This window comes from Vulpes vulpes, chromosome 7 (assembly GCF_048418805.1).
Source record: "Vulpes vulpes isolate BD-2025 chromosome 7, VulVul3, whole genome shotgun sequence".
NCBI lineage: Eukaryota > Metazoa > Chordata > Mammalia > Carnivora > Canidae > Vulpes > Vulpes vulpes.
The window spans coordinates 48,883,495-48,899,984 of NC_132786.1; the positions used below are offsets into that span (position 1 = coordinate 48,883,495).

General features: G+C 40.2%; 1 protein-coding gene across 1 annotated transcript in view; it reads right to left on the reverse strand.

Annotated features, from left to right (window-relative positions):
* FAM149A (family with sequence similarity 149 member A) overlaps positions 1–15,713 on the reverse strand; it is a 52,415-nt gene extending 36,702 nt beyond the window's left edge. The window contains exon 1 of the mRNA XM_026018258.2: positions 15,041–15,713. Within this exon, the coding sequence (XP_025874043.2) occupies positions 15,041–15,456 (416 nt within the window). The 5' untranslated portion in view covers positions 15,457–15,713. The remainder of the gene's footprint in view (positions 1–15,040) is intronic.
* Between the last annotated feature and the right edge of the window lie 777 nt (positions 15,714–16,490).

Genomic DNA, 16,490 nt, shown 5'->3' on the forward strand with positions numbered 1-16,490 from the left:
AAGGATAGACAAGGGTGCCTGGGTGGCTCAGTGGTTGAGTGTCTGCCTTTGGCTCAGGTCATGATGCTGGGATCCTGGGATGGAGCCCCACATCAGGCTCCTTGCTCAGCTAGGGGTCTGCTTCTCTCTTTCCCTCTGTCTGCTGCTCCCTGTTTGTGTACTTGCTTTCTCTCAAATAAATGAATACAATTTTTTAAAAAATAAGAAAATTTGCTGAAATGGAAATAAGTCTATAAAGATTTGCCCTTTGTTAAAGGCAACATAAACTGGAGAATGATATTGTGCCATGGGAATTTATCAAATAATTAATATTACCAGGTCTCTGCTGTGGAAATACTAAGTTTATCTGTGTTTCTAAGTCTTTTTAACAAAGATTTATTTTTTATTTGAAAGAGAGAGTGGGGGGAAAGGCAAAGGAGAGAGAATCTCCAGCAGACTCCCCACTGAGTGTGGAACCCAACATGGGACTCAACCTCATGACCCAGAGATCATGACCTGGGCAAAAACCAAGAGTCAGATGCTTAACGGACTGAGCCACCACAGCGCCCTGTGTTTCTAAGTCTTACTCTGAAACTATTTAGGTTTTTGTTTTTCAACCTTGTACAGAGATGATAATGTAAAATAGAAGCTAAACTCAACTTATAAATTCCAAAGGGCCTCCTATGCAATGATTAATTGCAGTTACAGTGCCAGCTCACCTTACAAAGCTTTCTTGGGGTAATTAAAAGCTTCCTAGTTGAAGCAAATGGTGGGTATTTGTCATTTCTAATGGCTGAGTAATATTCCATTGTATACATAAACCACATCTTCTTTATCCATTCATCTTTCGATGGACACCGAGGCTCCTTCCAGTTTGGCTATTGTGGACACTGCTGCTAGAAACATCGGGGTGCAGGTGTCCCGGCATTTCATTGCATCTGTGTCTTTGGGGTAAATCCCCAACAGTGCAATTGCTGGGTCGTAGGGCAGGTCTATTTTTAACTCTTTGAGGAACCTCCACACAGTTTTCCAGAGTAAATTGAACACCAACAAAAAATAAATTTATTATAAAAAAAAAAAAAACAGGCAAAAAAGCTTCCTAGTTAGTGGTCTCTTTTGATTAACTGAAGTTCTTAATTTTAACATAGTGTAATTTACCAATCTTTTCTTTTCGGTTAGCATTTTTTGGAGGGTCTTATTTAAGAGATCTTTGTCTATATAAGACATAAAGATCATCTCCTAGGCTTTCTTCTGGAAGCTTCTTCTGGAAGCTTGTGTTTCATATTGAGATCTACAATTCACTTGAAATTGATTTTTTATGTGAAATGTGATGTAAGTGATCAAGTCTATTTTACTTCTTTAAGGATGTACAACTGATGTTGCACCATTTATTGAAAAGACCACCATTTGACCAACATTTGCAAAGCCTACTTTGCAACAATAAAACATTCATATACTTAGAAGACTGTACTTGGCTTCCTTATTACACGCCACTGGCCTATTTGTCTGTCTTGGCATCAATAATATACTTTATGTATTAATGTGGATTTATAATAAATCTAGTATCCTTTAGAGTATGTATTGTATATTTTTGTAAATATTGTTATATAGTAATTACTGCTATTTTTCCTTTATATTCTCTATCAATTGCTGTGAAAGGTATGTTAAAATCTTTCATTAGGATTTTAGATTTCCTTATTCTTTTAGTCAATTGTTGCTATAAACATAGATGGGTTTTTGTTTTCACAAACTAAAATTTTAGGCTCCTTTTTTTTTGCTGTAAAATACACTCTTTGCTATCTACAAGGTTATTACTGAGTTGTAAAAATGATCTTCTCCCCATATTTGGTAATTCTTGTATTCCCCCATTCAATCTTAGCTGCCACAACCAGACATAAAGCATGAGAACACTGGTAGGGAAAACTTAGCAGCAGATATTAAATGTCCCAGGTCTGTAAAAAATAGATACCTCTTTATATAATTTGAAATTATGTTTCTGGTGTCCCTAAATTTAGAATTTTCATATCTTCTAATAAAGTAGCTCTTCTATATTTATAAAATGGCCCTTGTTACCTCCATGAATGCTTTTTGGTTAAGGTTTACCTGGGGGACACCTGGGTGGCTCAGCAGTTGAGCCTCTGCCTTTGACTCAGGGTGTGATCCTGAGTCCTGGGATGGAGTCCCACATCAGGCTTCCTGAATGGGGCCTGCTTCTCCCTCTGCCTGTGTCTCTGCCTCTCTCTGTGTCTCTCATGAATAAATAAATAAAATTTAAAGTTTTCTTGGTCTGATATTATATAACCTACAACAGCATTCCTTTCATTAGAATTTACATGTATAGACATTCCGTCCATACATTTATATTCAGTATTTCTGTATTCTTATATCTAAACTGCTTCTTCAGTAAACAATATAAAGTTGTTGCTTAGAGCTAAATTCAGAGAGGATTAAATTTGCCTCTTATGGCAGACTGGGCTGAGGCACTCTACCAATCCCAAATCGCATTAATCCAATCAGTAATTAAGAAGATTTAAATCTGGGTTTCAGTCTCTTTGATGCTGGTCTCTTTCCAGTTCACCCTAACTCCTGAGTGGTTTCTTTTGTTTATTGTCCAGCCCTCCTAGTTGCACTCAGGTGGTGGTTGGTCTGACATAGTCTAGTCTGCTGTTGCTGAATTAAAATTAAGGGAATTTTTGTAGCAAACTATTGTACAATGTGTGATATAAATCACCATTCATCTCCCAGGCGAGTCTTCAATAAAATATACATTTTTCCCCTAATGTTTAATGAGGAAGAATTAGCAAACATTTTATGGTGAAAACAGGGTTGCATCCTGCTTCATGGTCAGCTTGAGGCAAAAACAGATGTTTCCAGCAGGGACAAGTATATGAATTAGAAGTATATTTGGAGTACACACACACACACACACACACACACACACACACACATACACAAAAGATGTTAAAGTGTCAATATTAAATGAGCAGTTGGAATGCATTAAATAATAATAATAATAAACATTCTAATCCTAAACTGAATTTGATATTGACCTTGAATTCACAAAAATCATGAGCTCTGAGATATAACAGATATATTTCCAGTAAGCACAGCTCAACCTTAATAAATAATAATAATAAACTCAAAAACACATTTTCCTCATTACAGGAAGGAAACACATTATGAGCTAAGGTGTTTCATGAAGAATTCCTTTGTTTTTGTTTTGTTTGGCTTTTGATAACATTTAGCTGAGTCACTCTTCAAGACTTCTGTCTTGAAAAAACTACTCTGAGTCCTCCTGCAGGGCACAATTTCTTCTTATTCATGTATCATCGAAAATCCTAACTTCAATCTCCATTGTGAGCTATGAACCACAAATTTGGGACCAATTTTATCAATGATGTTCATTTCAAAATAGAATGCTTTCGAGACTATCATTTTCATTTACATTTTCATATTCTTGATATTCTTGTTTATGTGGAGAGGAAGAGATTACATGAACAATTGTGCATGAAAATGTGTCTTGCACATAAAAATGTCATTCTCTAACGTGGGGGAAACCGAGGTTGAGAGCATCTCCTTGACGGATCCCCATCTCCTGTCCAGCTCTGTGAATTCTGAAGAGCGGAGCTCCTAATATCTCTTTTGAGTGTTCATATGAGAGTACCATTTTCAGTAATTTCATAAGCTATTGTTAAAAACATCCTCTTGTTCCAATCTACCTGTCATATCCAGGAGGCTTTGGAAGTAAGCATATTTCTTATACTCATTAGCAGTGATGTGCTGGTAAACCGGCTCTTTGAAAAAACATAAGTCCTGATGTGAGGTGTTTGCAGATGTGCAGGGTGTGAATACTCTCTCCTTGGCCAGCTTCCAGCCACCGCTGAGGCTGTGGTGCCACTCAGTGTGGATCAGGAAATAGATGCACATAATTGGCTCCTACCAGCCCTTTCAATCAACTCCAGCAGACCACTGCTTCTGGGGAGGGAAGGATTCTCAGTGAATCACACAAATTGCTACTTTTGCCTCCAAAATAACTGCCATCACCACAATATTTCGAACTGACTCACAAGACAGCTTGCTCACTGCAGAAGTCCATTCTACTCTTCAGCCACCTTAAGTCAGGGTTATATTAAGAGCCAGATTTTCTCTTCACGTCCAATGTTAAACTCTACCACCAAGTTAAGACAAAGTATTAGAAGCAGAACTGCAGTGGAGTCAGAAGGGAGAACAAGGATAGAGAGACAGGTGCTGGATGGCAGGTGACTCCCACAAGATTCCATTTTGCAACCTCAAACTAGGTGGTGTGTATGTGTGGGGCAGCGTGTTAGGATAGGCACAATGCAGGTTTGCATACACTGGAATCTAGCAACTGTCATTACTAATAATTATTTTACATTGGAAATAGGGTCCTACAGATTTCTTCAATATAATTTCAATGTGCTCCATTAAAAGAAATTCCATTGTAAGGAACTGAAGTTAATGATTAATTTAAAAATTGTCACTTTAATGAATCTTTATTTTTTTCACTCATTTTCTTTTTTTTTATAATAAATTTATTTTTTGTTGGTGTTCAATTTGCCAAAATACAGAATAACACCCAGTGCTCATCCCGTCAAGTGCCCCTCTCAGTGCCCGTCACCCATTCACCCCCACCCCCCACCCTCCTCCCCTTCCACCACCCCTAGTTCGCTTCCCAGAGCTAGGAGTCTTCATGTTCTGTCTCCCTTTCTGATATTTCCCACACACTTCTTCTAGGGAGTTCCACACACTTCCTTTATATTCCCTTTCATTATTATTTATATTCCCCAAATGAATGAGAACATATAATGTTTGTCCTTCTCCGATTGACTTACTTCACTCAGCATAATACCCTCTAGTTAATGAATCTTTAAAATAAATACCTCATTATTTGATTTTTTTAGGTACTCAAAATTATATCATTATGTTAGAAATCAATAAGCAAGATCCAAAATGTTAAATGTTACATGAAAGAAAAAAATTCTTTAGATAAACATGAATATAAGTGCCTGGTAAGGATTACAGTGGTCAATATTTAATTATAAGGCTTCTTCTAAACCCTTAAGTGAAACGTCTGATTAAGAAAATGCTAATGTGAAGGTGTACCCTTTCCCCTAGCTAGGGCCATATCTAATTGCTGCTTCTCTATTTTTACTAGTAAGACAATGCTTGCTAATCATCTGCCTTACTAGTGTGAATAAAATATTTGATTTGCTATTAAATATATATGAAATAATTTATAAGAATAATATATACAATAAAAGAGAGTTGGTAAAACTAATATTTTATTTTAAAGAAGTCATGGCTTTGGGATAAAAGTCATTTTTTTATCTGCACTTCAAAATGGACAAAACTAAGAGTAGCATTTTCAGTAATTTGGTCCCTTTATCAGTATTACTAGAAGTATTATTCCAAGAAAGGTATTTTTAGATTACTCATTAACATAATTTCTATTTTTCAGATTTAGTTTTGGAAAGAGTAAATTTTATTTTGGAAACTTTATTTTTGGCAAAATTTCTTAGTCAGTTTGTTCCAGGGAAAATACTACCAATCATCTTAGAAATAGATTTTTATCCTCCTTACCATCTTAAACAATTCCTGAAAAAACACTGGGCTCTACATATGTATGCATGACACAGATCGACTGCTCAGATTTGAATGTTACATTCTCCACCTATTAGCCATGTGCAAGTAAACAATTTCTTTTCTTTTCTGAGCCTCAATATCTTCATCTATAAAAAGGAAATAAAATTCCTACCTTGTATGTTTGTTTTGGGGATTCTTGATAAGTCTATAAAACCTGCATGCAGCATTTGGTATCTAGGAGACATGGAAATACCAGCTGTCGTTTCCAATGCTAAGAAACTTGGCTTTGCAGAACAATACATATTTGAGGAATATGCTTATAAAAATGTTAAAACTAGTGAGTAAAACAAAAGTCTGACTGAAGTAGGCCTTTTCTTGAGAATATATCACCTGCTTCTTTAAAATACATTTTAAATATAAAATCAAAGTTCCCTAGGATTTATCTTTATGCATTAACTTAGCAATGAAATTACTGGATTTTAAGGGGCAGGAGTTCATTTTTTCAATGGAGACTCTTAATTCAACTAGATTATAAAGAATCTTGGATATACATGAATAGCTTCTAAGACTTCACTGTTGAATGGTAGAAATTTAAATTAAATGTTTCATTTCAAAAGAAGTCCCCATTTTAACCGCCTGTGCATCTAGTGACACTCTCTGTAATTTAATTATTAGCATTAAAAACCTAATGTAATTTATGAGCTTCCAAGTTGGTGTTTGTCTTCATCTTTATTACTGGCATTATAATGAATTTAAGATGACAATGATCCGAAGAAGAATATACGTGTATATGTGCATATGAAAAGAACACTTTATTCAGTTCAACTTAGCCTAAATAATCTGTTTTTTAAACAAAAGTAAGGAAAGGCTTGGCTTGACTATTTTTCTTATCATTGCCAGAGACCATCCACTTATTTTCCAAGTTTCTACCTGGATATTTACTCATTTTGAAAGCTTTATTTAATTTCTGTGCTTTATGAAACACGGTGTTTTGTCTTCATTGACTGTTTCCACTGCTCAAGAATATAAAGTCAATTTTTTAATTTTTTTCAATACACATTTAATGAATAGTATTTATTCATTTATTTAATGAGTAGCACAAAGTACTTAACGAATCATGTCCTATTTAATATGCATATGTATAATACCTGGTATTCCTAGGACCATAGAATATTCAGGTAAATTTTTATAATAAAGCAAAATTTTTGCCTATAGATCATAAAATTATACCCAAGATGGTGTGGTTTGGCTGTTGGTGAATTAAACACATATCCACACTGCTCTGGTGAGGGGGAAAGTGTTCCCATGTGAAGGTTATATGGTAGAGTATTTTTAAATGTATTTCAACTGATATTTTTTTCCCTAGTGCGTTCATGTTCCTTTGTCCCTTCCCACACTGAATAATCCAAAGCTTTTTTGCCTATTGCTTCAGAAAACAAAGAATGTAGCAGGATTTTTTCCCCTTGATTTTTATGTGTCTGTGTGTTTTTATTAAGGCCTGTACTTACAAGATTGGTATGGACTTTTAACTTAGTAAAAGATTTAAGGAAAAACACATACATCAGGGAAGTTCTTTCCATCCCTTCAAAGAGAAAAAGATCCCCTAGAATGGAGAGATTCTGTGGGTCAGATTTTCTGTCTCCAAGAAGGCAATCTTTGAGAGAGCTGGAAATGAGGATGTGTGACTTGAGTGGCCCCTAAAGGCAAAATAGTGCACTAGGGACACTGCACCCTAGACAAGGCACAAAGCCAGGAGGTCGATTGAAATCTAGATAGCCCTCTGGTTGATTTGCACCACAGTGCAGTAATGGGCCTAGTGGAGGAGTATCTTTTCTCATTCCCATGAACTGGTGGGTTCCTAAATCAGGCATTTAGCACCAGGGGGTTCCTAGAGGTTTTCTCTAGGATCTAAGGTAATGGATCAGAGGGTACCTGTGCCCTGATCCTTCAGTAGAGCTGGGGGGTAAGGATCCCAGAGAAAAGAAAGTGTATGCGGTGTGGGTTGGCATCCTCCTGGATGTCCTATAATGAAGAATGTTGGTATGAGAGCAACAGGCTGACTTCAGGGGCTCCCATGAGCAACACAGAAATAAGGGAGAGAGCCCTAACTTGAAGAGCCTTGGTGGATATGTGCATGAGACCTGGGTTATAAAGAAGGTTATAAAGAAGGATAAGATGAGATTATGGACATTTCAGTGTATCCAGAAAGGACAGAGGTTATCAAAAAACAAGTGGGCTCCTTCCCTGCCACTGAATATCCTGATCCTATGTGAGCACCAACCCCCACCCCCAAAAAGTGGCTCAAGCCTAAGATAAAGATGGGAGAAATCCCAAATAGCTGAGTGTTCATTTCTATCAGTTTGGCAGAATGTGAGCCTCAAATAGAAATCAAATGTAAACTATGGGAAAATAGTGTCATGGGTCATAAGATCAGAGTCCTCACTGTGACATGCTTCTTTTCCATTGGATTCAGAAGAGATTAATACATTGTGATCATCACTTAATCACAAGCAAAGGACTGTTCCCAAAGATTGGCAACAAGAGAAGAAAGCATGTCGTGTTTGCAAATTTTCTGTCAAAAGTTCCTTTTGTCAAAAAAAAAAAGTTCCTTTTGTCTGGAAATTATCTGTGTTTGCAAGTTATGTTTTATAAGACAAATTGCCAGCAAGGGTGTGAATGAATTATGAGAATCATGATGAACATCACCTTTGGCTTATAACTTCAAAAAACAAACAAACAAAAAAGTAATAGTATGAGAAATCCCTTCCCTTTGAGCAGTGGACTCTTGGCCGTAGGTTGTAACCACAGGACCACAGTCCCCAAAGGTGTTGTGAATAGAGCATATTTGCAACTCCAGATCATTTGAACAACTTGAAGAATCTCATCTTTAATCAGAGGGTACTCTGAATGTTGCTTAGCCCTGTACCTAGGGAAAGTGAAAAGATGGTATAATCGCTTGGTTGGTTTTTTCTCTCTTGCTGTCCTGAAATTTTTTGTTCCCTATGGTCTAAACTTATGTAAGTGAAGTCTGTGTTGGTGCTTCTCAAGCTACTGTGTATTGTCTGACCATTTAAAAAAAAAAAGTTTCCAATTCATTATGGATAACTAATTGTCAAAGTATAAACAATATAAATTAACTAGAAAATATACTGGAAAAAAGACACACAAAATACAAACACAAATGTTTGGCTATCAGTCAATAGGCATAAAGTTACTCTGTCAATTGCTGTGAAAGTTTCTAAATGCTTATTCTCACTTTCTGTACTTATACAGTCTTGGACTGTGAACAGGTAACCGACAGGACACATGTTGAGAAACACTAGTCTAGCACAGAGAAGAAACACCTCTAATTTTAGAAGATCTTATAGCACCCAGCAACAACAACAAAAAGAACACTCTATACTTGCACAGCACGTAATGCACCGCCATCGAATCTGCGACTGCTGTACACATTCACCATTAACTGCCTAAGGAAAGCCGCCATATTTATATTTCCAGTCCTTAATCTTTCTCCCAAGTTCCACATGTGAATGTCCAGCTCTCTGCCTGACACCTTCTTCAGTTGCTTCCCTAAAATTTCAACTCAATGTGCAACCCAAAGTGAATTCCTCATCTACCCAACACACCCACTTCTTCTGTGTTTCTGCTTTATTAATGACCTTCTCCTCGCAGCCATGTAAAACGATCTTCATGTCTCCTTCTTGCTTCCTTCAGCTGCACTGATGCATTGCCAATCTTATGGTATTTATCATCCCAGTATCTTTATTATTATTAATTGCATCCCAGACCCTCCTACTTGTCATTCGGTTTATTGCCAGAGCCTCTCTACTATTTCAGGGTTTACGCTCTCCTGTGCATTAGCTTAATCCTTCAAAAGCTCAGCCCTGTTCAGGCCACTTCCCTGTCTAAAAACACTTGGTGGCCTCTCCAGTGTTTACTAAACAGAGTCTGGTATCCAAGGCTCTCCCTGGTTTTCTCCTAATGCCTTTTCACAAACACTGTGCTCCTAACAAATTGGACTTCCTATGTGACATATGGTTTTGTGCCTCCATGATTGGCTCACATGGTTTTAGTCTCCTGAAATGTCCTTCCAAATCACAAGTCTCTATGTCCCCCAGTTTGACATGTTTTTTAGGACTCAAATTCCTGAGCCTCCCCCCCTTCCCATTATCTATGGACACCTTCTCCCCTAACCATGTGCTCATGGTAATTTGTCTGAAACCTCTCCTGAATTGTTCATCTTATTTTTCTTATTTTTTGATGATAAGATTCATTTCCAGTTGTTGCTCAGAAGGTCTAGCTCTATATGGGTTTTAGATAGAACAGATATTTTATAAACACAGGTTGATGACTAATGTTTGGAAAATAATATATTAATCTCTACTGAAGACCATAGCAATAAACTGTAGTTTATATAAAGAATGCTGATGGTGGGTGATAAGTAAAAAGATATTGAAAATAATTATGAGCCAATAGTAGTAGTTACTTAATGAGTGCTTACATACCAACCACTGGAAGATGTTTGCATGTGTTATCACTTTTAATGTGTACAATATCTCTTTGACTAGGTATTATTATTAATGCCCACTTTAGGGATGAAAAGGTAAGGCTTAAAGACAAGGAAGGTGGATACTTAACTAGTATTCTATTCTTAATATTCTCAGAAAGATTATAAAGAAGGATTTGAATCCAAGTCAGTCTGACTTCAAACGTACACTCTAAAAACTTTATTTATTTATTTATTTATTTATTTATTTATTTATGATTTTATGATTTTATATATTTATTCATGAGAGACACAGAGAGAGAGGCAGAGACCTAGGCAGTGGGAGAAGTAGGCTCCCTCTGGGGAGCCCGATACAGGACTTGATCCAGGACCCTGGGATCCCACCCTGAGCCAAAGACAGATACTCAACCACTGAGCCACCCAGGAGTCCCAAAACTATCCTCATTTAAACTTATTATTATAATTTTAGACTATCAAGATTTTATATCCCACATTATGGGATTGTTGTTATGTACCTGGCACATCTCAAGTAGCCAACATTATAGACATGTTAGCTACTATATTAGAAGAAAATCAAAATGTGTTCTTTAAATATGTAGCAGAACATATAATTATTAGGTCAAATATAATTTTTGAGATTTTTGAATACAACAAAGTAAAGATGATAATTTAAAGCATAAAAAACAACTGCATAAGACAGTAAAAATGAAGTAGTTTTCTTGGATTGAAGCAAATGCTAGACAATTAAGCAAATACTTGGACAACCAACTCACTTTATTAGTATTTTTAATAAAGGTAATGGTCATAAGACTGAAATAGAAAGTAATAGTCATATAACAATGATCTATTCAGCTCACTATTCATCCCTGTGGAAATGCAAAGTCCCAGCAGAAAATATTACTAACTTTGGGGAAACTCTAAGACAAGGAAACAGAAAGACCCAAGACAGCAATTATTCCTAAGGAAGGACATTTAAATTGCCTCTAGAGTTTTATGAGATTATCCACTAAAGTTAATAAAATTGTTTTCTATCTTATATTTATTGTTATATTATTTTATTTTTAGTGTTTTATTTATTACATATGTTGTCTAAAGTGGCACAGGACAAAGAGTTTATTATTCAAAAAGGATGTAATATGTGAGCATGAATCACAAGGTTAGTGGGTAGGAATGTGCAAGACCTGTACAAAACATGGGCTGGGAATAATTTGTGACATTACTGATCATTCTGCAGCGTCTGCAAAAATAAAAAATTAAAAGTTCGATCCCAGGGTGGCAAATACATTTCTTCTATGTACTATATACCACAATCAGTGGTCATACTAACGAAGTTAACCTTTATCTTCTGTAAGTTTTGATGAAAGATTAGAGTACTCTAAGTTGTTCTCCCAAATAATGGAACTAAAAGACACCATTTATTACAGTCATATGATAAGTGTAAATGGATTCTTTTTTTCTGTCACTTGGTTCTTCACCTGGAATTCATCCTTTCAGGAAACCTGTTCTCAAATTTCATTTCTGTGCCAAGAAGCAGATGGCAATCATGGCTAACATTCTTAAAGCACTTCTCCATGTGTTAGGTACTTAAAATACTATTGCAATCAATTTCTAGAACATCCTTATGAGGCCAGTATTATCATCTGCATTGTATTGAAGAGGAAAAGCTACAATTTGGAACACTGAATAGCCTGCCATGGTTTACACAGCCAGCAAAGGGTTTAAGATTGGAATCCAGCTCTTCTGATTCCTGGGTAGACAGACATCGCTCCAACCCTGGGCTGCTTCTGAAACAGGTGAACTAAGTCCCTGCATTTGTTTTACTACCAGCCAAGTTAACAAGCCCTGAAGGCAGTTACTGCAATAATTCCATACTAACATGACTCTAACAATGGAACTCAATGACTCAAAATAGCAACAATTGTCTGCTAACAGCTATAACTTATAAATAAAAGACAGAAATCCTTTCTGACCACATGAAGTTTACAATCCACTAACATTTGTATACAGTTGTTATCTATCTATATACCTACCTGAACAACTGTTAGAAATTCTTTTATTTTGAGAACAAACAGAATAAGACCTTTCACAAGGTGGTAATTGTGTAGTTCACACCAGAAGTGCAAAAAGAGGTAGTGTGGCGTGTGGGCAAAACTGAGAAACCGTGTGGAAGAAAGGCAAGGGGAAGTAAGGGTGAAGACAAAAAGTGTGGGATACCTATCAGGGAGTGCAAGAAGGCGAGGTGAAGAAGGGAACTCAGTATCCTCTGCCTCTGGTTCAGAGGGGCAGCCAATGTGCCTTGTGGGATGCAAAGGGCAAGCCCTTCTTCCGTGGGCCATTCATTTACTGAAGCCATGGTTCAGAGATCAAAACCCGTGCTGCTATACAGCATGATAGTAAAAAAAAAAAAAAAAAAAATTAAGAGAAAAACAGAATCAAGAAAGTTTGCATACTCCCCCATCAAATTAATTTCACCATTTTTAGCCTTAATAGAATAGTACAGAATCAGAATGTAAAACGTATGGGTTTTCTTCAAAGAAATATAAACTGAATGAGGATTTTCCTTTGTAACTGAGTGTAATGGTCTCACCATTAGATTCATGGGCTCAGGGGTTTATTTACTGTTGTTTCCATGTCTCCACACTCTCTTTACCTACTGCCTTTTTCTTCCTACTCCTGCATTAACCACCTCCACCTCCCCATGTCCCCGGGGCTTTAGAAAGCCAAATACTCTATTTTAATATTAATCAAGCAGGCTAATAATTCGAAGCAGCTATCTGCAAACTGGCAGGTGAGGTTGTAGTTGTATAATGTAAATCTATCATTAAATGGTGTTTGTTTATTCAATGTTATATAGCCAACCCAGAAATCCGAGAGGAAAAAATATACTTTCAGGTGCAAAAGGTGTAGTATTGAAGGAAAAATCACCTTAACTTAATACTTTCTTCCTTTCTCCTTGTCCCTTTGTAAACTTATAAATGAAAAAGGAATGAGGCATGAAAGGAAGGGAATGAGTATTTGTGTATTTACAAAAGAAAAATGGTGCACTCAGAGGGCTGTCTGATGTCCTAGGAGAGTATACACACACATTACCAGAAAGATTCTTGAATGCACATATCTGTGCATATTATTTCTGATAGCAATTATTCAAAACTCAGCACCTATACTTTCAGTAAAATTGGGTACATTTACTAATATGGAAGAGTCACTTCCGTAGAGAATGCCAAATACAGTGTTATTCAAAAAGTGCCTATTAAAAATTTTTGGGCAATATAAACATGGACCAAGATGCTTGAGAATTGAAACCAACAGCAGTTCCTTCGGTGGCCACGCTGAATGCCTCAGTGTCTGTAAAAAGCACTAAGACTAGAGTTTAAAGTCAATGTGTAGACCAGTTGGCTCATAAAACATTAACTTCCTAAGTGTTAAGGACCAGTAGCCAACAAGAAAGGCCTAATTCCTTAGAATAGGTGTTCTAGCCATTTATTCTAATGTAATTGATTTCCCTTTGAAAAAAAAAATCAATTGATCAATGTATTTTCTAATAATGATGTTTCAATCAAAAGAAACATTATTTAATTCTTTATTTTAGCATCTGAGATGAATGTCATGCAGAATTGTGAAAATGCAGTTATTTAAATTGTGTATGGGTTAGGATGGGTTTTAATGCAAAAGCTCTAGGGGAAGGGGGGTGGGGGAGAAGGGAAGGGGGGGTGGGGGAAAAGAGATGGGCAAGAGCTTCTGTGCCAGCAGGCCTGACTATTCTTCCATTACATGTAGAAATTTCCACCATTTCATTATTTTTTTTTTTGTAGGATGCCGAAGGCTGAGCATTTTTGTACCCACATAGGAGTAGCCATATGTTTTGCTCATTAAGAAATAAAATTCAAAATAATAATAATAATAATAAATAATAATAATAAAAGAAATAAAATTCAAAGGGCACCTGGGTGGCTCAGTGGCTGAGTGCCTTCTGCTCAGGTGGTGATTCCAGGGTCCTGGGATAGAGTCCTGCATCCGGCTCCCCACAGGGAGTCAGCTTCTCCCTCTGCCTATGTCCTTGCTTCTCTCTCTGTGTCTCTCATGAGTAAATAAAATCTTCAATTTTTTTTTTAAATTCACCTTAATTCTAAAAATGCATATTTTGCAAGAGGAATGTTTTCATCACTGCTCTTGATGGGGAAGTGTGTATGTGCGTGCATGTGTGTGTCGAGGACAGCGTTCCCCAATTCCCAGTGAAACGCTCCCATGAAGTCAGACAGCGCTTCTGTAGTATCTCAGGGCGCTGCTGCAAGAACTCCGAAGCTCTAGGGTATATGATCAGAAGTGTCCTGAGCATTACAAATCCCATCTGTGTCAGATGATGTTGTACGTATGTAAATTAATTAGATGTCACGCAAAGAAAACCTACTCCATTTGGGATAAACGTTGTGGGTGATCTCTGAAAAGCAGGGAAGCACAGGGTCTCACCATTTCTTAACATTGTAGCTGCCAACGTGTGTGTGTGTGTGTGTGTGTGTGTGTGTGTGGATGTGGGTGTGTGTGGGGGGGAGGGTTAGGCTGCCCTTCTATCTGCCAAATTCTGCATGAGAGAAAGACTTGAGGCCTCCGTTCGGGGTCCCTAAGGAAACCAGGGTATCCAACCATCTGAATGAACGCTTCAGCTGCAACAGAGACACTGTGTCCTCCTTTCCCTGAAGCCCTACTCGGTCTCCCCGCTCCCCGGCGCTGGTAAACAGCAGAGGATCACCTCAACCGGTCGCGGCTTGTGCTGAAAGAGCAGGACGCCAAGCAGCAAGGACTCCGGCCAAGTGCGAAGGGCAAGGCGGGTGCCCAGGGGAGCCAGGGGAAGTTCCTGCAAACGGTTTGCTCAGCGGGAGGGGCGGCAGGAGGAGGGGCGGCGTCCCGCCCGGACCCACGGGACCCCCAGGTCCCTCGGGGCGCGCTACTCACGCTTCGCCGCCGCCCTCCGAGTCGCTGTCCGAGGTCCGCTCCTCGCCCACGTCCGGCAGGGTGAAGAGCAGGGCCCTGGGGCCGGGCCCCGGGGGCTCCCGAGCGCCGCGCTCTCGCTCTGCGGGGTCCGCCGGGCCCGAGCTCCGCGGGCTCGCGGCTGCACTGCTGCCCCCCGCCGACGGCAGCGCCGCGCAGACCCCGCCGGGGCCCGGGACCCGCCGAGCGGGGGGCAGCGGGGGCGCGGGGGGCGCGGCCGCGCTAAGCGGGGTGCAGGCGCCCCAGCCCGCCCTCCCCGCCGCGGCCGCGCCCCCCGCGGGGCTGCAGGCGGCGGCGGGCGACGGGACCGCGGGGGGCGCCGTCGAGGTCTTGAAGAGCCTGGCAAAGAGGGACCCCAGGTCCGACACGGCGACCTTCATGACCCAGCCTCCGAGGCGCTGAGCCCGCCGCAGCCTGAACCTGCAGACCGCGCGCGGCCGGGCCGCGGGGCTCCATCCACCGCCGCCGGGGCTGCCGGGGGTCCTGGGGGTCCGCGCACGCTGGGGGGGGCGCTGAGCCCCCGCGCCGAGCAACCGGCCCCGCGCTCGGCCCCGCGCGGCCCGAGACTGACCTTCCCCGACGGGACGGGCTGGCTGCGCCCGGTGCGGGGGCAGACCCCGGGGGCCCGAGGTCCCGGAGCCCACGGACGCGCCGGCGGCGGCCCCAGCGCCACCGCGGGCTGCAGGGTGACTGGGCCCCGCCCGCGGGGCACCCGGCGCCCCCGGGACGCGCCGGCCGTTGCTAAGCTAAACAAACCCCTGCTTAGCTCCCTGCTAATTGGGCCCCAGACTGCAGCTCGGGGCGGCTGCCCCCCCCTCGATCCGGGCCTTAAAGGAACACCGCCACTTCCCGGCACCCCGAGAAAGGAGCCGCTTTGCCAGGGGCGCCTGGGGGCTCAGTGGGGGGGGGGGCGTGGGCCTTCTGCTCAGGGCGTGACCCCGGGGCCCCGGGATCCGGTCCCTGGGGCCTGCTTCTCCCTCTGCCTGCGTCTCTGCCTCTCTCTCTCTCTGTGTGACTATCATAAATAAAAAAATAAAAAAATAAGTGGCAAGACCACATGTGCCAGCGTCAGGATGATGGCCAGCTCTCTGATAATTGGAAAGGTGCCTACCAACGTGTACTCAGGTGAGTGGACTTGAAACAGCAGTGCCCACTGCTCCGACCTCAAGGCCATGTTCAAAGTGTGTCCCTAGAGATGAACTTGGACAGAAGATTGGGCCTTGATAGTAAAATCCATATCCAATGGGTGTATTCAAAACACCTAATGTACTGAACCAAGAGATTTTATAACTAAAATGTTTGAGAGCTCCAACTCTAATCAGACAGACAACTGGATACAAACTCAAAGGCAGAAATGAAAGGTAAGAGTTCTTTATTAAGGGGAATAAATGGCATTTTGCTAAATATGTGTGAA